Source organism: Lampris incognitus, chromosome 15 (genome assembly GCF_029633865.1).
Source record: "Lampris incognitus isolate fLamInc1 chromosome 15, fLamInc1.hap2, whole genome shotgun sequence".
In the NCBI taxonomy this organism is placed as follows: Eukaryota; Metazoa; Chordata; class Actinopteri; order Lampriformes; family Lampridae; genus Lampris; species Lampris incognitus.
In genome coordinates, this window is record NC_079225.1 from 42,494,510 (window position 1) to 42,507,661 (window position 13,152).

The following is a 13,152-nucleotide window of genomic DNA, read 5'->3' on the forward strand; positions in this document are numbered from 1 at the left end:
CGAGCGGTTAGTGATGTCGCCTTGTGGTGCAGTACACCCCGTATCGAATCCCGCACCGGGCAAGAAAATAAGCGGTTACAGTAGTGAATATAATTCACGGAGGGAGACGTTAGGAAATATAGTACACGAGACAGGGCAGGAATGGAGTTTAAAATCACTACTGAGCACGGGACTGGACTTTAGCGAAAGCAGAAGGGTTTTGTTCGGTTATATAATACAGGCAGAATCAGGATATAGGGTGTGATTTTTTTTCATTTTTTATAGACAATCGGCAAGCCGATGACCCAATGCCATGAATCTTCACACTCCTATAGGGTAGGTGGCGGTACGCACCTTTAAAGTTGGTTTGCGATCCGCCAATAAACAAAGACGAAGAAGCAGAAGAAGAAGAGGAGGAAGCCCAAGCCAAGCCATAAATTACTTGTGAGGGGGGGGGGAACGTGGAGGCAGATCCGCCATATAATACAGGCAGGATTAGGATATAGGGCGTGATTTATTTAATTTTTTAAATTTTTATAGACAATCGGCAAGCCGATGACCCAATGCCATGAATCTTCACACTCCTATACGGTAGGTGGCGGTACGCGCCTTTAAACTTGGTTTGCGATCCGCCAATAAAGAAAGAAGAAGAGGCGGAGGAGGAAGCCCAAGCCAATCCATAATGTGCTTGTGAGGGGGGGGCAACGTGGAGGCAAGTCCGCCATATAATACAGGCAGGATCAGGATATAGGGTGTGATTTTTTTCTTTTTTTTTATAGACAATCGGCAAGCCGATGACCCAATGCCATGAATCTTCACACTCCTATACGGTAGGTGGCGGTACACGCCTTCAATGTTGGTCTGCGATCCGCCAATAAACAGCCGAAGAAGAAGAAGAAGAAGAAGAAGAAGAAGAAGACGAGGCGGAAGCCCAAGCCAAGCCAAGCCATAAATTGCTCGTGGGGGCGGGCCAACGTGGAGGCAGGTCCGCCGTCGGGGAGGCGCACCTTTAAGTCTTCCTCTATGTCTCTTCTAGTCCGAAGTGGCGTCGGGCGGATCGATGGCGCATAGCGAGGAGAGCAGCGCGGACAAGGACGCGGCGAGTCGAAGCAAAGCGAGGAAAATGCTGCCGAAGAAAGGGGGCAGGAAGCTCGGCTGGGCCGCGCCGTGTCCTTCGCGTCCGCCCCATCGCGGCGCCCCGCAGTACCGCAGGGTTCCGGGAAGTCACCCGGCGCTCCTGTCCGTCCACCACCACAACAACAACAACAACAGCGGCGGCGGCGGCAGCTCCGTCCCCGCCTTGCCCAGTGCCAAAGCCCGCGTCGAGCCGCCACCCGGCACCGGGCTCACTCTCCACCCGCTCAAACCGGGAGCCAAGAAGGAGGTAATGAACCCTTCCTCTACTGCTTTATAACAAGGCGGTGCTTCGTTCATTACTTTGTTGTTGTTGTTGTTGTTGTTACCTGTTTTTATTGAAGGTTACCCGTTATTCTCTGTAACCGCGTATAGCAAACGCGCAGTACCGCGCTTGATTGTGATGGTACCGAAGCGCCACACGGGTCCAAACAACAGCCGAACGTCGGTAGCGGACGTTTAAGTCGTGCGTGCGGTGCGCGCGCCGGGTCAGCCGCTGCGCCCCGGGCGGGGGCCGGAAGTGGCGCGCGTCGCGTTGACGGCGACGGTTTCCGGGGAAGATGGCGCAGTGGAGCGGTCCAACTTGTTGCGAGCTGCTACACCTGAAAGACGTCGGTCTGCGTCACGTCACTGAAACAGACGAGGGTTGTAGCCACTGGGGTTGTTTTCCCCATTTCCCCCCCGGTTGTACTTGGCTAGTCACCCCACTCTTCCGAGGCGTCCCGGGCGCTGCCCCGCCCCCTCTGCCGATCCGGGGGTGAGGGCTGCAGACTACCACGTGCCTCCTCCCATACGTGTGGAGTCGCCAGCCGCTTCTTTTCACCTGACAGTGAGGCGTTTCACCAGGGGGGACGTAGCGCGTGGGAGGATCTCGCTGCTACCCCCCCACCCCCTGACCAGAGGAGGCGCTAGTGCAGCGACCAGGACACATACCCACATCCGGCTTCCCACCCGCAGACACGGCCAATTGTGTCTGTAGGGACGCCCGACCAAGCCGGAGGTAAGCTAACTAACTGGCTAAGCTAGCTGGCACAAGCTAATCTCAAAACTTGATTGCAGACTCGGGGTCCATAACAGACAAAAGACATGGCAAAAAAACGTCTCGCATCTCATCTTCAGCCGCTTCTCCGGGGTCGGGTCAAGGTGGCAGCAAGCTAAGTAGGGCACTCCAGACGTCCCTCTCCCCAGCAACGCCCTCCCACTCCTCATGGGGGATCCCAAGGCGTTCCCAGGCCAGATTGGACATTTAGTCCCTCCAGCTAGTTTTGGGTCTACCCCAGGGTCTCCTCCCAGTTGGCCGTCCCTGGTAAACCTCCAAAGGAAGGCGCCCAGGAGGCATCCTAATCAGATGCCTGATCTTTTTTAAATGTTATTTTATTTTTTGTGTCGCACGATGCCAAAAAACGTCATGAAACAAAAAAATCTCCCAACTAAGGAAGTCGGTGATTTAAAAGGTTTGCTCGACTTTCTGACCGAGGAGGTTGCAATGGTCAAACTACAACTGAAAACGATTTTGGACCTGGTGGCGCAGTGGTTAGTGCAGTTGCCTCACAGCAAGAAGGTCCTGGGTTTGAGCCCCGGGGTAGTCCAGCCTTGGGGGTCGTCCTCTGTGTGGAGTTTGCATGTTCTACCCGTGTCCGCGTAGGTTTCATCCGGGTGCTCCGGTTTCCTCCCACAGTCCAAAGACATGTAGGTCAGGTTGGTATGAATGTGTGTGGGGGGCTGTGTGATGGCCTGGCGGCCTGTCCAGGGTGTCTCCCCACCTGCCGCCCAGTGACTGCTGGGATAGGCTCCAGCATCCCCACGACCCTAAGAGCAGGATAGGTGGAATAAGTCAAGGCCCTGAGGCTGCACAAACACAGAGAAGGATAAGAATATCATTGTCACCGGGCTAGAGACTAAACCCCGGTGAAAAATAAGAGCGATAAACTGGCCATAATAATAAGGTTTTTGAACAGAAAGCATAAAATTGCATTGTTAAGGCAAGGGAAAAAGCTGAAGGGACCAGATGTCTACTTGAACGGACATCTGACTAAAAAGAACGTAAACATTGCCAGAAAGGCGCACGCTCCCTGAGAAAGCAGAGGAAAATCCAATCTACATGGTCAACAAACTGTAAAATCTTAATAAAATTAAATGGAACACCAGAAGAGGTCAACGTGCTGGTCGTCAGAGACGTTGAGGAATTGGATAAATACCAGTGAGTCCAAAAGAACAACACATCAAAGTAATGAAAAATATTAGAGTGATCAATAAACACACTACATCCATCCAACCATGACGAGTTTTGAAAGAAGTCATTCATCTCCGTCTGGAGATGATGATAATCAGCAAACAACAGATTACAGAATATGATAAAGTGGGTTGGAAAACTTGAATATACTGAGCATAAATCGCAAGATATGGAAAATGATGTCGATCCGAAAAAATAATTTCTTCAATAATATCAGCAATTGCTGTTATTACACAGATGATCAGTTTGACACTAAGGTTAAGTCCGATCATAAAATATCAATTATCCACTTAAACAGCAGAAGCCTACATGCCAACTTCTAAAACATCAAAGAATATTTAAGTCAGTTCCCGAAATCGTTCAATATGATAGCCATATGAGAGACTGAGAAGGGTGTGAACTTTGAGTTGAATGGGTATGAATTGACACATATGAACTGGAAAAACAAGAATGGAGGGGACGTGGCTTTGTACGTGGGTAAAAGTTTCAATAATAAGAATGGTTGAAAGCATGACGACAGCGGTTGATGACGTGCCCCAACAGCGTTAAATATGTGAGTAAGAACAGAGGAATCCATGAATCCTTTTAAAGATGCATTACTGACCTATAACTGAAATATAGTATACAAAGAAAAAGAGACTGATAAAGCTTGCAATTCATTCCTAAACATATTTCAATCCTCATATGACAAAAATTGCCCAATAAAACAGTTCGACAGTAAACGGAAATGTAAAGCTGAGTCTGTGGATTGCAAAGGGACTACGAAGAATTCATGAAGCACAGAACCATTGCAGAAGAAATAAAAAAATTTTTTAAAAATGTAAAAACAAAGCTAACTAACATTATGAGGATATGTAAGAAGGAATAAAATAAAGAGTTGGAGACCAATTAAAAACAACACCAAAGGTATATGGGATGTGTTGAATAGTGTTATTAGAAACCGATCTAGAAGCCCCAAGCTGCCCTCAGTACTCTACAGACTATAAATAACGTGGGTGGTCAATGGCTTCAACAGATACTTTGTAAATGTGGGCCCAAACTGGCCGGAATAATCAGTGACACACAAACGATCACAGTGGGGAATGATAGTGATTATGATTATGGGGACAGAAATCCAAATTCCATTTTTCTTAGAGCAGTAGAAGAGAAGGAAATCGTGGACATTGTAAACAAATGCAAGAACCAAAAAAATCTACTGACTGGAATGATATTGATATGACAATAGTTAAGAAAGTAATCGAATGTATTGCTAAACCACTAACCCACATCTGTATCGTGTCCTTTCAATCTGGTAAAGTTCCAAGCAAAATGAAAACGGCTAAAGTTATACCCCTATATAAAACTGGAGATGGACACCAATTTGTAAACCACAGAGCAATTTCATTATTGCTACAATTCTCTAAAATACTAGAAAAACTAGTTGCTGCTAGACTAGACAAATTAATTGTGAAGCACAATCTGTTGACAGATAGCCAGTACGGGTTTCGACCAAACAGATGGACATCTCTGGCGCTCATTGAATCAATTGAAGAAATAACTAATTGCATAGACAAAAAAATAAAGTTTGCTGAGGGAATATTTATAGACCTAAAAAAAAGCCTTTTACACTATTGATCACAACAGATTAATAGATAAATTGGAAAGATGTGGTATCAGAGGGGTGGTACAGAATTGGCTAAGAAGATATTTAAGTAACAGGCAGCAGTTTGTAATGATAGGTGAACATAAATCGTCATGCATGGATATTACTTGTGGTGTACCCCAGGGGTGGGTTTTAGGTCCAAAACTGTTCATTCTGTACTTAAATGATGTATGCAAGATATCAAAAATATTGAAATTTGTTCTATTTGCTGATGACACGAATATATTTTGCTCTGGTGAGAATTTACAGCAGCTTTTGGAGGTGACCACAAAGGAAACGGAAAAATTTAAACGGTGGTTTGACAAAAACAAATTATCCTTAAATCTGGAAAAACAAAGTTTATGTTGTTTGGAAATCACTTAATGAATGCCAAAGTAAAAGTAGTGCTAGACAATGTCCAACTAGAATGAGTATATGAAAATAAATTTCTAGGTGTGATACTAGACCACAAAATCTGCTTGAAACCTCACGTACGTATATGTGTGAGGAAAATTGGCAAGGAACACTGCAGTCGTGAGAAAAGCAAGTCACGTTTTGGATCATAAATCACTGTACACTCCGTATTGTTCATTTATTTTACCATATCTGAACTACTGTGTGGAGGTATGGGGTAACGCCTACAAAACCAACCTACAACCATTGTGTATACTACAAAAAAGAGCCGTAAGGATAGTTAATGATATAGGCTATCGTGAACACACCAACAAGCATTTTTTAAAGTCAAGTGCCTTGAAGTTCATGGATTTAGTAGAATTTAATACACGACAAATAATGTTAAAAGCAAGAAGCAGTCTACTCCCGAGTAATATACGAAAAAATATTCTCGGATAGAGAAGGGGAATATAATTTGAGAGGGAAATTAACCTTCAAGGAATTGTGTTTGTTCCAACTTTGAAGTCAAAGAAGGTTGAATCAGTTTATCTGGATACAACGTTTATTGGCAGATTCGTTTCATCGCTGAACTAAGTGACATCTTCGGTCTAAACTGACTGCAGGTTTACCTCATAAGAGGTCACTTAGTTGAGTGATGAAACAGATCTGCCAGTAAACGTTGTATCCAGATGAACTGATTCAACCGTCTTTGATTTTCTTATCTGGGTTGTTGAGCGTGCATCAAGACACAACTTTGAAGAGCGTGGGCATTTCAAACTTTTGGGTAAAATTGTGGAATAGTTTGAGTATGGAACTCAAAGTACAAACATTCCTTAGTTCAAGAAGAAGTACAAAGGTTCGATTTTCAAGAGATGTAGGGATGATGACGAGTGAAGAGTTGTGTTAGCCGTTAGTTTTACTTACCTCCAAACATTCCTAATTACATTTTTTCATTTTCCTTTATACGACACCGAGTGGATATCTGGGTTGTTATACACACACACACACATTTTTCTTGTCATGTTTTTTGTTATTTCTTTTTCTATTCCTTTTTGTAATGTATACCTGAATTAACTGAAGAGTAGGAGAGAAGGGGTAGGAAAAAATAAGCATATACTTCCTCCTGCTCCTCTTCGAACATGTTACAAATCTGATGTATATGGAGATTTGTTCACTGAGTTTGTGTGGATTTGTTTATCGCGTCAGATTATTGGCAGTGGATTATCTGTATGTTATATCCTGCTTGTTTACATGTTCGAAAATAAATCATCATTCATTCATTCAAAGTTAACCCTACCAAACCAAACCAGACTTCCCTGTTTCTTCAAACGCGGCCTTGACGCAGATCGCAGATGGACGTAGGGTTGCCAACCCTCCCGTCTACTACTACTTTCGGCTGGTCCCGTTAGGGGGCGCCACAGTGGATCATGCATTTCCATCTCTTCCTGTCCTCTGCATCTTCCTCTATCACGCCAGCCACCTTGCATGTCCTCCCTCACCACATCAATAAACCCTTCCTCTTTTCCTCTTCCCTGGCAGCTCCGTATTCAGCATCCTTCTCCCAATATACCCAGAAGCTTTCCTCTGTGCATGTCCAAACCAGCTCAATCTCGCCTCTCTTACTTTTGTCTCCAAACTATCCAACATGAGCTGTGCCTCTAATATACTCATTCCTAATCCTGTCCTTCTTCATCACTCCCAGTGAAAATCTTAGCATCTTCAACCCTGCCACCTCCAGCTCCACCTCCTGTCTCTTCATCAGTGTCACCGTCTCCAAACCACACAACATAGCTGGTCTCGCTACCAGATTGTAAACCTTCCCTTTTAATTATCAAAGAAAGTTGAATCAGTTCATCTGAACACAACATTTATTGAAACGTTTCATCATCATCTAAGTGACCTCTTCAGTCTAAACTGACTGCAGCTATCCCCACCCTTATAAACAATACAGTGGCATAACGACAAATTGCCACGAGCATTAACTGGAGTTTCAATGGCCATATGTACTGTTCACAGAGGATTTGGGAGTAGTTGCAATCACAGCATTGTAAGATGGTGACAGATGTACTCTCAGCCCCCCCCCCCCCCCCCCGGTTCAGGGATGGTCGTTCCCTCTTCACATAGATGGCCTCTTTGACTCCCCGTTCAAACCAGCGTTCCTCCCTATCAAGGACGTGCACATCCTCATCCTTGAAAGAGAGGCCACTGGCCTGTAGATGGCGTAGACCAGGCCTAGTCAACTGGCGGCCTGCGGGCCAAATCCAGCCCGAGGATTATTTTTTCCGGCCCTTTGATTAATTTTTATTAGAAAATTAAAAATTATAATGCATTTTCCCGCGAAGAAAAATCTGTTTTGGGGCAAGAGTGCGCTCCCATTCATCCACTCATCATAGTGTGCCACACTAACCTGCTTGCTGCTGCTAACTAGCAAACAAAATAACCTCAAAATGTCGCTGTCCACATTGGAAAAATAGGAAAGTTGACAATGAAAATTTGCCAATTTAATAAGGAATGGACTGAGAAATGTATGTTTACTAACATCGGAACGAAGCCGATATGTTTTCTGGCTCACGAGTCAATCGCTGTCTCAGAGGAATATCATTTGAGAAGACACTTCAACGCTCAAGCTTCAACACACATTTTCCAGAAGGGTCGGATGCATTTCTTTTGAATTGAAATTACTTGTTATGAAATTTGAGTGATAAGTGTTGAGTAGTAGCACATTGGTGAGAAGGTGAGAGATGATCATAATATCTTAACAAGTAATTCAATGTTGTTGTTTTTTTCATCTGCCAATGTATTGTAAGTTGTTTTGAATGTCTCTTTAATTGGGACCTTTTGATCATCAGTATTGGTGATGGTGAGAAGTGATTCATTAGCTAAAATAAACGTAGCCTATATAAATGTATGAAGTGGCTGCCCTATTTTGTATGTTACATAAACACATTGTTAATAAACGCTTTTGATACACAGTATTAAGGGTGTTGTTTTTCATGTTCACATCTAAGTGCTAAGATCCGATAATTACTCTGAAAAAGGTTTGGCCCCCTTACCATTTACATTTGAATAAGTTGGCCCTCATAAGAAAGTAGTTGACTAGCCCTGGCGTAGGCTGTGGAGTCCTGGCCTGACATGTTAGCTCTCCTGTGTTGTGTCATCCTCTTGGCCGGCGTCTGTTTGGTTTCCCCGATGTACAAGTCACGGCAATCCTGGCACTTGCCAGCATACGCTGTATTGCTCTGTTTGTGCCGGGGGACCCGATCGTTGGGGTACAACAATTTCTGGCACAGTGTGTTTTGGGGTTTGAAAGCAACTGAGACACGGTGTTTGGAAAATATGCCCCTCAACTGTTCCGACACTCCCTCCACATACGCAATCACCGCTGGTTTACACTTGCACAGCTGTGGTCCTTCTCGCTTTGATTGGCTGGTGCTGTTTGGGCGTCTTCCTGGTTTTGACAAACGCCCAGTTAGGATAATAACCACACTTAACCAGGGCCTGTTTAATGTGGGGTTTCTCCCCTTCCCCGGCCGCTGTGTCAGGGGGACATTGTCAGCTCGGTGGTCCAGCGTCCTGATGACTCCTAGTTTGTGCTCCAGTGGATGATGAGAGTCGGACCTTAATCGGTATGTGTCGTTTTATGATAAACATCAACAATCAAATGTCCCCCGTCACCAACTGCAATTTGACAGTTTAAGAAGGACAACCTGTCATTTTTCACATCCTCCCTGGTGAACTTGATGTGGTTGTCCACAGAGTTAATGTGGTCGGTGAAATGTGGTACATCCTGAGGTTTTATGTGCATTTGGCAGCATGGTGGGCCAGTGATTAGCACTGTTGCCTGGCAGCAAGAAGGTGCCGGGTTTGAAGCCTAGGCTGTCCCAGGTCCTTTCTGTGTTCAGTTTGCATGTTCTCCCCGTGTCTGCGTGGGTTTCCCCCGGGTGCTCTGGTATCCTCCCACCAACAAAAGGACATGCATGTTGGGGTTAATACTCCTGTCTGTGCCCCTGAGCAAGGCAATGGAAAGAAGAACTGGAGTTGGTTCGCGGGCCCTGCGGCTGCCCGCTGGTACTATACAATAGGATGGGTTAGATGCACAGAACAAATTTCATTGACGCCTACAATTTGGTCAACTACCCCAGTCTTCCGAGCCGCCCCGGTCACTGCTTCCCCCCCTCTGCCGAGCCGGGGAGGGCTGCAGACTACCACGTGCCTCCTTTGATATGTGTGGAGTTTCCTCACCTGACCGTGAGGATCCATGATCCTCACGGTCAGGTGAAAAGGATCATGCTATCCCCCCAGTTCCCCCTCCTCCCTGAACAGGTGCCCCGACCAACCAAAGGAGGCACTAGTGCAGCGACCAGGACACATACCCACATCCGGCTTCCCACCCGCAGACATGGCCAGTTGTGTCTGCAGGGATGCCCGACCAAGCCGGAGGTAACACGGGGATTCGAACCGATGATCCCCGTGTTGGTAGGCAAAGGAATAGACCACCACGCCACCCGGACGCCCACCTGCAATTTCCGTGTAGCCTACAATAACAAAACAAAGTGCCTTTCTTCATTTCCACAGAGAACTACGATTTGCTAATACTTAAACCAACCTAGCCAGACGCTGGATGACTTTAAAAAAAAAAAAAATCATGTAAACCTCTTGAAAGATTGACGTCACTCACGTTATTACGCACAACTCAAAACCAGTCTCGCGGATCCCCAGCAGAGGGTATACTTGGACCATATCGTCAGAAACGAAGCCAGTTCTTTTCCAGACTTTCATCCCACAACTATAACCTGATATTCCATACAGTAATGTTGCAAGATGGTGGAATACAAAAGAAACATTTGGGTGAAGCACATATATATCCATTAACAACAACAACAATCGCAGCCAAAAAAGATAATAGAAAAATAACCGCTGATAGCTCCCGGGAGGGCCAAATTCCTGGATGGGCGGGCCCGGCTCCCCGGGGGGCCCGCATGTAATGCCGGGTGTGATCATGGAGGAGCCATTGCATCACTACTGTAGTCAGATATTTGTTGTTATAGGTCCAAAGTAGTCGGGATAGTGGGGGCCACCAAGTCTAAGGTCATATAGGGTCCTCCACCCGCAACCCTAGATGGACGTGGTTATACCATAGCCTCTTCAAATGGGCGAAACCGGGGAAATGACAAGCAACTGATAGGGATGGGCACCAGTGCTGAATTATTAAGGACCGTATTATTGATAAGCTCCGATATTAACGGTTCTGCTATTGGTATTGGAGAAATTAAGAAAATAGATTTTCCATTTATTTAGGCTACGTAGACATTCTGCTGCACCTTTTTGCTTCCCAAGTCCTTTTCTTATTTGCAATAAGATTAAGACATTGTCTATGATGCATCCTCATACACACACACACACAAGTTGTATTTGTTTTTGTTTACAACTTGTTGTAAAGGATTGATGAAGTTTGTCTCCCCCCCCCATTTCCGCAGTTGCTGAAATCTGGGAGACTGGAGCGAAGCACCATCACGCAGCAAGGGGACCCATCCGTTCGCACCTTGAGCCGACCCGACCAGAAGACGACCCAGAATGTGAATTCGAGTAGCCACAGGAACAAGCAGAAAAGCACACATCCCGGTGGTCCTCAGCCTGGGCGGAGGAAAGACGGCGGAGTCCCGCCGAGACGCGCCAGCCTGCACCAGCCTCCGCTCGGAGAGCTCAAGAAGGCCCTCTGCTCAGCCGACAACGTCAGGTTCTTTAAGGCACTGCCCGCTGTGCCCGAGGTGCTCAGAGATGGTGAGAAGGTCTACGCTGGAGCGAAATTCAATGAACCGCCCTCCCCAAGTGTCTTGCCCAAGCCGCCCAGTCACTGGGTCGCCACCAGTGGGGCCCCGACATGGACAACCGAGAGCAAATGACTGTTCACCTCAAGTCACGGCTAAAAGTTCAAGGTAGATCTTGACCGCAGTCTGCCGTTTCAGGAGGGAGCTTCACAAATCGATAGCGGATGAGTAGCAGAATGTTGTCAAGCGTTTGGAATTTAAGAAGAATTGAGCATTATCTATTTCTGCAATAGAATGTATGGATTATTTTTTTAAGATCTGTAGTACAGTTTCCCATAAAAATTTCCACTGAAAGTCAACAAATCACCCAGGTTTGTAAAATGCATTTGGGGAGCCACGTTCAGCGCTGGAGATTTAAGTTATACAATTATGCTCAAACGAATGTCCCACTGCTCTCAGGTTATAAAAGGTACCATTAACAGAGAAGAAAGCTAAATTCTTTGTTTTTTTTTTGGGGGGGGGGGGTTTCTTCGAGAGGGAGAGGGAACGGTCTGGTTTGGAGGTCTGGTATAGCTCCAACAGCGACAAGTTTCTCCCCGCTCACGGTTACTTCTCACAAAGTGACGGACGCACTTTTGTTGAACATTTTTGAGAAGGCGGTCTTGTGTTGATCTTCTTTTTTTTTTTGAGCTTGTGTAAATGTACGTAATATACTGTAGACACATGTGTATATTTTCCACGTTTTAACTCAGAATATAGTTTTGTTACTGAAGCTTCCAAATGTTCCCTACAAACTTAGGCACTTTCTCACAATTCCACCGGTGGGTCATGGCACCCATTTGGGGCACACAGGAAGTGAGAAACGTGTTTTCTTACAGATTTGCACTGAAAATAAGGGCAGGGCACGATATTCTTTTCTTCTTCTTCTTTTTTCTGGTGCAAAAATCCACAGTGGCTGGATTACTCGGAATATTGTCAACCATTTTCACCAGCCAGCTGGAATTTTATATTGAAAATTGACTTTTTAACTATGGTTGGTTAACCTGGCCTTAGGGTGCTGTGAGAGAACACAAGATGCCGTAACGCTGACAAACTTACCAGCGACCGCCAAAGTTTCCCAGCAGTTGTCTGGCGGCCGGTAGCGGTTTGTCTTCCCGAGCCCCCTGCTCGCGGCAAGCATCCTTCACATTTGAGTGTGCGCGGGTGCGTGTTGGGGGGTCTGTGAACCTCATGAGGCGTTAATGCGGCTGCAACACTGTTAATGCTGCACGGAAAAGAGCCAGAATCCTCCTGGAATGATTGTCTGGAAGGTCCAGGACACCAAAAGGTGGCGTGGGCGAAGACTCGAAACTTAAGGAGTCTCGACCGTCAGGGCAACCGCTGCAGAAGACCGACGTCCAGCGTTCAGCCGAGTGCGTTTTCTATTTAACTCGGTCGCACTGATGTGATGCGTCTCGTGTTTTGTTTTGTTTTCCTGTATACGTGTAAGATTGACATACCTCTTTGTCACTGTCTTGTCTAATCCACTGAAGTGACTTGCCGAGTTTATTTTTTCTGACGGTCCCTCACATATGCGTCTCTTGCCGTGGTTTATTACGGATGCGGGCAGCTAACCGCTGCTTGTCGTGCGCTACAGTGTCTGTGATGTCACAAAAATGGAGGGGATTGTAATAATGTAGCAGATAAAAATCCACCCGTTTTATTGCAGTGATCAAAAATGATGTAATTCCTGTTGTTAGTGTGGCACGCTAAACAACACACTCCCATACTGCAGTTTGGGGAGGGGGGGGTTTGTTTAATCGTGAGTTTCATATGTAAACTGAAAATTATATTAAAATATCGGATACCGCCTGTTACGTCGGCTCTGGCGTGAGTTGGGGGGGTGATAGACCTGCAACTTAGTCGGAACTGGATTGTGCTTATTTCTAATGTCGCGTCAGGCCTCATGCAGCAACTGTTTGTACGCAGAACTGCCGTTTCAAGGGTGTGTGCCAACTATTTACATGTCGTTCACCAGTTTACTT

The 13,152-nt window shown here is 45.8% G+C and overlaps 1 protein-coding gene across 1 annotated transcript; it reads left to right on the forward strand.

Moving 5' to 3' along the window:
• The first annotated feature begins 955 nt into the window (after window positions 1-955).
• pnrc1 (proline-rich nuclear receptor coactivator 1) lies at window positions 956-13,152 on the forward strand. The gene is given in 3 exon segments (XM_056294795.1): window positions 956-1,363; window positions 10,838-11,240; window positions 11,243-13,152. Coding segments are annotated over 3 exon segments (792 nt in total). The 5' UTR covers window positions 956-1,039; the 3' UTR covers window positions 11,308-13,152.